Raw genomic sequence first — 10,848 nt, forward strand, 5'->3', positions numbered from 1 at the left:
AAAAATAAACTCCATCAATGTTCCTAATAATTAATGGAAAAATATTACCTTATTCTTATCTTAATGTCCATTTTAAACTTGTAAGGTTGGGTTTTTTTAAATATATTTTTTTCTTTTTTCCTTTTTGCCTAATTAGGTTTTCTCTTTTCTGGACTGTCGGTTCAGGGCTGGCTTTTTTTAAGTTGGATTTTTTTTTTTTTTAATAAGCAGCCAGAGGCAGCTCTGCTTGAGGGTGAAGCCACCTCCCAGTTTCCCCTCCCCCTTTACCACCCTCCCCCCCCCCATAGTTCCCTCCACCAGGTCTAGTGACAATTGGATGATGCAGTTCTGATAATCATCCGATTCCAGAATGGGTGGCTGCATTCCCTTTCTGAAGGCAGAAAGGACACTGTGCCCCAGAATCATGCCCCCTTTGCTGTTGTTGTCCGCCTTCATTTTTTTAGTGAACGTCCTGGGAGGAGCCCCAGGACACAACCCGGACCGCAGGACCAAGATGATCTCAATACACAGCCTCTCCGAGCTGGAGCGTCTGAAGCTGCAAGAGACTGCTTACCACGAACTCGTGGCCAGGCATTTCCTCTCTGAATTCAAACCTGAAAGAGGTGAGCAGTACCCCGGGATGTGGCATCCTCGCCTTCGGGCCGAGTGGACCCCCTGGGCGGAACGGGACGAATTGGGGGTCCAGGAGGGTGGGAGGGACTCTCCTCTGGTCTTGGACCTGGCCGGTTCTCCTGGATCCTGAGGAACTGAGGGAGCGGGAGTTGAAGGGTGTTTGGTGAATTGGGAAGAGGTAAAGATTAGTTGAGTTGGGTTGAAGCCTGGGGGCTTGAGAGGCATTGAGACAGGCAGATACCAGGGACAGACAGGTGGACAGAGGACAGGTGAAAAGACAGACGCACCAGGTGAGGTGCCAGAACAAGTCGGAATGAGATGGAAACGCAGAGGGACACTCAGAGCAGACTGGGACAGACAGAGACAGCGCGGTTGAGAGACGAAGAGTTAGAGGGAGATAGCGAGACAGTGAGAGAGAGACACGGGCCAATCCGGGCGAGTAGCGGGAGGGCGGGTGCGGGTGCGGGGGGCGGCGGCAGGAGGTGCGCTGGGAGCGAGCGGGACCCAGCGCAGGACGGGGGTCGAGCGCGCCAGTGGTCTCCGCGGTGCAGGCGCAGATTCTGCGACTGAGGGGAGGTGGGAGGGGCTCACGCGAGCCGAGGGTTGCCACTGCAGTGATGAAAAGTGCAGGGGGCCGCAGGTTCGCCCGGCGCAGCCTAAAAGGAGCGCAGCAAAGGGCGAGGAGACCCCGCGGGCAGCCGCCACTGCGGGGGTCGGAGTGCGGAGATAGCGGGTGTCACCGCTTCTCCCCCAGCCGCAGCGCGGGGAGCCGACGGCATCCCGGGAGCAAGCGCGCCAGCAGTAACTTAGCGACCCTTAGTAGCCGAGGCGCCGCAGGCAGAGCCCCTCCCCTCGCCTGTTGCGCTGTCCCGCGGCCTCGGAGCCCCGGAATTTATGTTTTAAGCGTTGTGTTGAGCTACTGCTGGTGCGTAACAAGATGCGCGCTGCGCACGCGGCGCCTCAGATGATCTGGTTTGGTTAAATTCTTGGAGTCTCACATGTGGTAGTTACGATTGGTCTCGTTTTCAAATGGGGAAACTGAGGCTGAGTGAAAGCAAAACACTTTTGGGGGGCTGGACAGAGCTGTTTGCCCCTCTCCCCAGTCTCTGTGGATCAATGCATTACGATGTTTTAGTCACTTATAAAATCCTATTTGTATGAGAATGCGTGTGTTTTCTTTTTCTCTTCCCATAGCTCTACCTATTGACCGTCCAAACACCTTGGAGAAGTGGTTTCTGATTCTGAGAGGACAAGAGAGGGGTGAGGGTCTCTCATACTGTACTTTCCTTAGTAAAGAAATAGAATGCTGCACCCCTCCTGTACTGCGTCCCAGGCTGTTGGAGACTGGGCGGTGCCCACTGCCCCTGGGGGGGACTCACCCCCGCCCCCCGCCCCCCCCCCCCCGCCCCGCTTCCAGAAACCCCGCAGGGGATGATTTCAGGAAATGGCGCACTAGCTGCAGGAGTGCTGGGCAGTCCCATCAGATATACCTAAGCTTTCTGTGTGAATCTACCCCAGACAGTTTGCCCAGAAGAAATTACCCTCATTGCTTCAAGGTGGTCACCCCCTGGCAGGAATTAAGGTGGAGACCCCGTCGGGGTAGTTGAGTGGAGCTGAGTCGTTCAGCCAGACCATCGCAGGGTCCCTTTGGCTCCCTCCCCAGGGAGGGGCGCTGCGGCTCTGGTGGGGTGGGGTTGGCTGGGGGCGGTTGCTTACAGGAGTGCTACAGCCCCTGCAGTTCCTCCTGATTTAAGCCCTGCGGAGCGTTGACGTTTCTCATACTTTCTCTCCCTGGCTCCCCAGCGGTATCACTCAAGACGTTTGGCATTCGACTGGAAGAGGTGCTGGTGAACGAGCTTACCCGCCGCAAGCAACTTGAACTGAGAGCCACGATGCAGATTGAAGAAGCCACCCGTCAGGCTGCGGGCCGTCGTCGGGGAAACGTGGTGCAAAGGATGTTTGGCCGCATCAGGCGCTTTTTCAGTCGCAGGCGGGCTGAGCCCTCCTTGCCCCGGGAGTTTACTCGCCGTGGGCGTCGAGTGAGTTAAACCCTCCAGTTTTCAGGCAGGGACCCTTCTTGAAGTGTCCAGGGATGTGGGGCGGGAAAGTCAAGGCCTGTGTCCTCAGAGGAAAGGGGAGCTGAACAGAACGTGTTGGAGGGGTGTAATTGGCCTGCCACAGAGAGAATGTCTCCTGTTGTGAATGTGATGCAATCTTCAGGAAGGTCCGGAGTGACCCTCCTGCTCCCCCATTTTAACATAGTGAGGGTTTCTCCACAGGGTGCGGTCTCTGTGGATAGCCTGGCTGAACTGGAGGACGGGGCCCTGCTGCTGCAGACCCTGCAACTTTCCAAGACTTCCTTTCCAATTGGCCAGCGACTTCTGGGATCCAAAAGGAAAATGAGCCTCAATCCGATTGCCAAGCAAATCCCCCAGGTTGTTGAGGCTTGCTGCAGCTTCATTGAGAAACATGGTAAGGGGCCAAGAATGATGGTTAAATCAAGGTAGGAGGCAATTCAAGAGAAAGAATGGTGTTCTAGAGATGGGGAGAGGAAAGAGGTCAAGGGATGAAGGGCTTGAAACATTCCCCTGCCACCAGTTGGGGTTGGGATACAATGGGGGAGGAAAAGGGAAATGCTAGGGGTGGGGGCAGTGAGCACAGATACTTAGCATCCCCTGGTCTTTTCTTTCAGGCTTAAGCACAGTGGGGATTTTCACCCTGGAATATTCTGAGCAGAGGGTGCGTAAGGTAAATCAGCTATGTATATGCTTTTGTTCCTTCAGTGAGAAAAAACTGGTGGGGGTGGGGGCTCCCCCATAGACCTGAAGAGAATGTCATGCCTCGTGAAGGGAGCACAGTCTTCTTTCTAGCCCCCTAGGCACACCGTATAGCCAACTACCTCCACTGAAGCCTGAGACCTACTGAAGGAGTGGCCAGCAGGGAGCCTGTGATGGGCAGAGCAGCCACCGAATGTATTCTCTCTCTTTTTCTAGCTCCGTGAAGAATTTGATCAAGGTCTGGATGTAGTGCTGGATGACTCTCAGAACGTGCATGATGTGGCCGCACTCCTCAAGGAGTTTTTCCGTGACATGAAGGACTCTTTGCTGCCAGATGATCTGTACATGTCCTTCCTCCTGACAGCAAGTGAGTCTTCTGCTCTCCCTTGTTGGGCAAGGAAAGGAAATAGTACAGGGGATGTGGGGTTCTGGGGACAGAGCTCAGGCTGCAAGACCCCAAGGAACTAAGGCAAAATGAACACCAGAAGATGAAAACACCTCTCCAGATTCCGCTATAAGTCTGTTGTTTGGAAATCTCTCTAGAGCTTCTTGAAGCTGTGTGCACCCTCTCAGGGCAAAGAAGAACCTAGGTTCTGTAGGGAGGGGGTCTGATTTTTACTTTTTTTTTTTTTTTTTTTTGCGGTACGCGGGCCTCTCACTGTTGTGGCCTCTCCCGTTGTGGAGCACAGGCTCTGGACGCACAGGCTCAGCGGCCATGGCTCACGGGCCCAGCCGCTCCGCGGCATGTGGGATCTTCTCGGACCGGGGCACGAACCCGTGTCCCCTGCATCGGCAGGCGGACTCTCAACCACTGCGCCACCAGGGAAGCCCAGGGGGTCTGATTTTGATGGGAGCACTTCTTGCTTTTAGGAATCCTGAGCTCAAATGCCATGAGAATGAGCAAAGAAAAGATGCTTGAGTACTTTATCCATAGCCTTTGGCATTTTTCAACCAGAATCACACCTTTCTTTGTATCAGGCTGCTGCCAAGGTTAGCCCCCTAAGCCAGTGCCTGTTTTCCTTCCTCTAGCTCTGAAGCCACAGGATCAGCTTTCTGCCTTGCAGTTGCTGGTTTACCTGATGCCACCTTGCCACAGTGACACCCTGGAGCGTCTCCTGAAGGTCCTGCATAAGATCACTGAGAACTGCGAGGACTCCATTGGCATTGATGGACAGTTGGTAAAAAGCTCTGGGAAAGGGTAGCGAGATTTACAGAAGTGGAGATGTGTGGGAGTATATGAGAAAGAGACAGAGACAGAGAGACAGAGGGAGAGGGAAACAAGAACGAAAAGAGACATTTTTGTTTGTGTAACTTCCATTATTACTTCAGAGTTGATCACTTTCTGCTTTCCTTTACTTAGGTTTCAGGCAATCGTATGACTTCCACCAATTTGGCTTTGGTGTTTGGATCTGCTCTCCTGAAGAGGGGGACATCTGCCAAGAGGGAGTCCAGGAAAACAAAACTGGGGATTGACCACTATGTTGCTTCTGTCAGTGTGGTCCGTGCCATGATTGATAACTGGGATATCCTCTTTCAGGTAGGTGGAAGCTTTGGACACACTTATTTCACAGCTCTTTCACCTGTTCACAAGGCAAGGAAGAGTTCCACATGCATCCCTGGGGGTATCCAAAGCAGGCAGCCACAAATCTCCCAGTCTAGAAATCCTTCCTACATTAGCTGGGCATGGCGCCTTCAGTTCTGGGTACCTGATAGAGATGAGTATAGATTTTAAAAATGTTGTGTAATAAAGGCTAACATTGCTAATTTTACCCTCAGGTGCCTCCCCATATTCAGAGGCAGGTTGCTAAGCGTGTATGGAAATCCAGTCCTGAAGCCCTTGATTTTATCAGACGCAGGAATTTGAGGAAGATCCAGTGAGTGTTTTCTTGGTTTGTTCATGCTTAGCCTGAAGGAGAATCACCTATGGGGGCTCCCAACCCCAGGCCACCTTTATGTTAGTCAACCCAAGTATACAAACTGACTTGCTTTTTCAAATTCATTCCCCATCAGGAGCGCACGGATAAAGATGGAAGAGGATGCTTTACTTTCTGATCCAGTGGAAAACTCTGCTGAAGCCCGGGCTGCTGTCCTTGGTCAAAGCAAGCCCTTTGATGAAGGTCAGTTCCCTGCTGGTGGTCAGACCCCTGGTGAAGGTCAGGCCCTTGCTGAAGGTCAGTCCCTTGGTGAAGGTCAGGCCCTTCCCGAAGGCCAGGTCCTTGCTGAAGATGAGCCCCTTGAGGAAGATGAGTCCTCTGAGGAAGATGTGCCAGTCAATGAAGAACTAGTATTTGAATATCTCAATCAAGGAGTAGTCTTTGGTGAAGTCCAAGGTCTCGAGATTCCAAATGACCTTGAGATTCCAGGCCCACATCTCGAAGGCATTCCAGAACTTGATGAAGATGACGATGATGATGACAACGACGATGATGATGATACCCTGAATTTTGATCTTCCTCCCCTTGAGGACATTCTAGACCCTGATGATGAAATTCTAGAACTCATTGAAATCCAAGACTTTGAAGAAATACCATATTTTGATATGGTTCCAGACCCTGAAGTAGCCCGAGATGTGCAAGAAATCCCCAACCCTGGAGAAAACCCAAACCACGACCTTGAAGAAGGACCAGATTTTGAAGACTACCAAAACCTTGACCTAGCAGAAGTTCCCTATCTTGATGTAATCCCGAACAATGAAGAAGCCTCAGATACTGATGAAATCCCAGACAATGAAGAAGCCCCTGACACTGACGGAATCCCAGACCATGCAGATGACTCAGATAATGATGAAAACCCAGATTCTGAAGAAGACCCCAATCTTGAAGAGGTCCCAGCCCTTGATGAAATCCAAAATGATGAAGCCTCAAATGCTGAAGAAATTCCAGACCATGAAGAAGCCCCAGAGGTCAATGGGATTTCAGACTCTGGTGAAGACCTTGATTTTGATGAAGTCCCAGCTCTTCATGTGGTCCCAAGCCCTGAAGAAGCCCCTGGTGGTCATGAACTCCCAAATCATGAAGAATCCCCAGAGGTTAATGGGCTCTCAGATTCTGAAGAAGACCCCAGTCTTGAAGAGGTTCCAGCTCTTGATGGAGTCCCAAATGATGAAGAAACCACAGATACTGAAGAAATTCCAGATTATGAAGAAACTCCAGAAGTCAATGGAATTGCAGGCTCTGAAGAAGACTCCAACCCTGAAGAGGTCCCAGCCCTCCATGTGGTAACGAGCCCTGAAGATGTCTCTGATTTTGATGAAATTCAGAACCAGGAAGAATCTTCAGATGTAAGTGGAGTCCCAAACGATGAAGAAGCCTCAGACGCTGAAGAAATCCCAGGATACAAAGAAGACTCTGATGTCAGTGCAATCCAAGACTCTGAAGAAAACCCCAATCTTGAAGAAGACACAGTTCTCAGTGTGGTTCCAGAGCCTGAGGGCACTCAAATTTGCAACAAAATTCCGGATTCTCAGAAAGACTTAGCCAACACTTTTGAAGAAGATGAAATTACAAATATGGCTCCAGAGCCTGAAGATGTCTCCATTCTTAATACAATTTCAGACCCTCAGCCAGACCTAGCTGTCAATCTTGAAGAAATCATGAATGTGGAAGCAGTCCCAATGCCTAGTAATCTTGACTCTAAAGAAGTTCAGAGTCCAAAGACCATCCAGTTCTGCAAAGAAGATGCAGCTGTTACATTTCCTGTAGATACCACCTTCCTTAAAAACAAGTCTCAGCCTGGCCAAGTCGTGGACTACAGGTCCTCCTCAGAGTCATTGAAGACCGACACCTGCTTTCTCCCCTCCATGAAGTTCTGTAAGCTTCCGGCTCCAGCTTTGTTACTCATTTGCTTAGTAAAATTAGTCAGGCTGGTTGTAGGGTGGTGGTGGTTGTTAGAAGGACGCCCACTTCCTCGCTTCCCTGGTGGTATTGCCCATTTGCTCTAAGCACGGGGTATCTGTCTCACTCTTTCTGTTCTCTAACATGGCCCTGCCCTCCTGCCCCCCACCCCCACACACCCAGCTTCCACAGTGGGCCTAGATTTAGAGATGTATGTTCTACTGTTAGGCTGCAGTTTTCTTACATGTCAAATGGGGGTAATCATTTCTGCCCTAACTTCTTGCCTCATACTGTATTTGAAGCTCAAAATTAGGTCTTAGTTCCTTGGGTGCTGTGCAAAGTGTGAAGTCTAGAAACATAAGGAGTTAACATTGTTACTATTTTCCAGGTTCCTCTGAGGAGCCAGCTGTGCCTCCCGGCACTGCCCGTTCCCATGACGATGATGAAGGAGCGGGTAACCCCCCCATTCTGGAGCAAGACCGCCCATTGCTCCGTGTGCCCCGGGAGAAGGAGGCCAAAACTGGCATCGGCTACTTCTTTCCTTAGATGTTTTTCCTTCTATATAGTGCCAGACAGGGGGAAAGGGTGGGGGTAGACCTGGGATGTCACAGGAAACATTAAGGAGAGTCTTGAAGGTAAAGATCTGAGGGTAAGAAGGAGTTCCACCTGATGCTCGGGTCAGGCTGTGAATTCCAAACACACTGCCAGCCCCTTTCCTGGGGATGCTCGGTCCCTTCAGCTGGTAAAAGTGGAGATGTTTCTGTGTCATGCTCAGGCGCCCTGGTGCTACCTTGCCTCTCTCTTTTACCCCTGATCCTGGCTTTCCCTTACTACAGCTGTTCCTTTAATTGATGTGACATTTGTGGTAAACACCTGTCGCAGAGAAGCTCACAAATCTCGAGGTGCTTTCCCTCCCCCAAAGAGGATTGCATGCTTTTCCTGACTTTCCTACCCTCCTCCTAAGAGCTCAATTGGAAAGGCCCTCAAGAGGCATGCTAGGATGTTAGGTCAGCCTACTGACAGCTGACAATTAATGCTAAACCATGTCACACCAACTCATAGCCGTGTCCCCGCAGCCACTCCACCGCCTCAGGATAATTTTGTCCAAATTATTTAGACCAATGGCTCGTCAAACAGCCACTCCCCAAATCCTGAGAAACCCAACTAGCTTTTCTGGGGTCAAAAGTTAGAGGAAAAAAATTGATTTTATTACCTAGATCTGTTTTACAGATAGCTGGCAGCCACATCCTGTTGTCAGCAAAACAGCTAGTTAGGTACAAACACATAGTTCCAAGCAGTAAAAGTCACCTGATTACAAATGTTCTTAAATATCGTCTCTGTAGTTCCTCTATGCAGGACGGTACAAATTTGCGGGACATGCTCTGGTAACACGCAGATATGGGTTATGTATGACATCCAAAATTATAGCTGTTATTGAGGGGTAACAACTGCTAAGGTCCATAGAATGAAGAATGTATTGTATTGAGGGTTAGAAATTGATCACACAATGGGTAACAACCGCAGAGCTCGAAGATTTGTGATTGTTAAAACTTCTCTGGCATTTAATCATTAATAAACATCGTATTGTGACAGCAGCATATTCATGGCTTACTGTGTGTGTGTTTTTTTTATTTGAAATTTTGTTGGTGAGTTGGGAAGCTCTAGCTGGAGCTGAAGGGGAAAGAGAGGTGGGGAAGAGGAACGAAATAGAAGAGGGTGATGTGGAATAAAGGGCAGGGGTGACATGGTGTAAAGGGATGGAGTGAGTGGAATAAAGGGGAAGGGGTGATTTGGAATAAGGGGATGGAGAGAGATGGAATAAAGATGTGAGGTGGAATAAAGGGTAGTGATGTGGGGTACAAGAGAAGGGGTGATGGAGAATAGAGGGGAGGGGTGATATGGGATAAAGGGATGGAGAGAAATGAAATAAAGGGAGGTGATGTGGGATAAGGGGGGTGAGGGGGATAAAGGAGAGGGTGTTGGGGAATAAAGGGGAAGGGGTAATGTGGAATAAGGAGATGGAGAGAAATGGAATAAAGGGGTGAGGTGGAAAAAAGGGGTGTGGTGTGTGATAAAGGAGAGTAAAGTGGAAGAAAGGGGAAAGAGCTGTAACTGAATCAAGAGAATGTAGAAGGGATGAAGGAGAAGTAGGGGAAAAGAATAAGGCTTAAGAGGAGGCCCTCTAAAAGGAGAAAAGAGGAGAATAAAGGGAGAGATCACTAGGTGCTCTCAACTGAGAAATTCCCCCTGGATTGGTCAAAAATTAAAACCTAGAAATATCCTGAGACATATGATTTCCAAGAGTAAGAGAAGAACATGCTCCTGTTTGATTGATGGGACCGCCAAACTTTCTTGAAAGCTTAAGACTTCATGACATGCTTGGAAATTTCACATGTCAGGGACAGAGTTCCAGAAAGTGGAATGATGTGTATTATTTATTTTTGCACACTTTACTTTAAGATATTTCCTTCTGTAGAGTTTTACAGACAGCAGAAAGGTAATGTTGGGTCCCTCCTATAATAATGATTATTTTACAATAATAATTATAATGATAGTTCACACATATCGAGTTCCTAAATGCGTTTAAAGCTTTACTTGCATCATTTTATTTAATATTCACAGCAACTCTATGAGATACATGTTACTGTCATCCTCATTTTCTTCTTGAGGAAAATGAGATACAGAGAGGTCAAATAACCTGCCCAAATTACACATCTGCTTAGTGGAAAACAGCCAGTCTTCAAAACTTTAACGACTAGATTATACTGGCTTATCCTAAAATTTTAGGATTCTTCCTTTGACACAAAGATGCACTATGATGTCAGCAGTCAGTTTTTTGGGTTTGGATTTGCACTTTTAACAAGCAAGCTTCAGGTTCCTTCCTTATAGGTCCTTTTATCAGACAAGCCATTAGACAACAACTGTGATATCTCAGACAGACCCTAGCAGTTGTATCTAGGACTCACAGATATTAAACCCAGCAGAAGATATAAAGCTCATCCCTTCCAACTCTCTGTTATATGTATGGTCACAGTAGGGCTCATATTTGGAAAGGACTTACTTGAGGTCAGAGATCTGGATTAAGATCCAGACAGGCCTCTGACTGCCATTCCAGGACTTTATGGAGCTAAAATAGTGTGATGTGTCCTTGGAAGGGTTCACCTGTGCTTTTCCCACTCAGCTTGAAAATCAACAAATAAACCAGATAACAAGCAGGTAAGTAGATTGATTCAAAACATTCCCTTCACTTCCTGGCCTTCCCTGAAACCAGGTTTTCTCCTGATCTTATTGCTTCCCCTACATTCCCCCCTAGTGCTGACTACCAACCAAGGAGTTGGGGCTGAGAGTGGTGAGTAGGCATTATCCTCACTCTTCCCCATACTCTAAGGGCCAGCTCAACGGGCTACCTTGACACTCCAAGTCCTGTCCTCATCCTAGGTGAGCTCAACAATATCTACGTGGAAGACCCATCCCACACCCTGGCCTTTCATCCTTTAACTTAGCATTTCAACCACCTGCAGCCACTTGGCATCACTAGGCATGACATCACTTCCAAAAGACTCAACTCCAGTATTCCACTGTGACTCAAATCTCCTAACAATGGCTGGATTCCACGTCTTCTGCTA

At 48.9% G+C, this 10,848-nt stretch overlaps 1 protein-coding gene across 2 annotated transcripts; it reads left to right on the plus strand.

Annotated features, from left to right (window-relative positions):
* Positions 1-349: 349 nt before the first annotated feature.
* On the plus strand, positions 350-8,809 carry ARHGAP36 (Rho GTPase activating protein 36; the record flags this gene model as incomplete). Of its 2 annotated transcripts, XM_079910132.1 has the most annotated exons (12): positions 350-602; positions 1,807-1,872; positions 2,416-2,651; positions 2,892-3,084; positions 3,305-3,360; positions 3,606-3,756; positions 4,419-4,567; positions 4,750-4,926; positions 5,166-5,263; positions 5,400-5,506; positions 5,939-6,112; positions 7,611-8,809. In XM_079910132.1, the coding sequence occupies 12 exons, from the start codon at positions 350-352 to the stop codon at positions 7,766-7,768; spliced, it is 1,818 nt and encodes a 605-aa protein (XP_079766258.1). In that variant the 3' UTR covers positions 7,769-8,809. The 2 variants fall into 2 exon arrangements, with proteins under 2 accessions (XP_079766258.1, XP_079766257.1); XM_079910131.1 differs by lacking the exon at positions 5,939-6,112.
* Between the last annotated feature and the right edge of the window lie 2,039 nt (positions 8,810-10,848).

The sequence above is a fragment of the Stenella coeruleoalba genome, assembly GCF_951394435.1.
Source record: "Stenella coeruleoalba genome assembly, chromosome: X".
Classification (NCBI taxonomy): domain Eukaryota; kingdom Metazoa; phylum Chordata; class Mammalia; order Artiodactyla; family Delphinidae; genus Stenella; species Stenella coeruleoalba.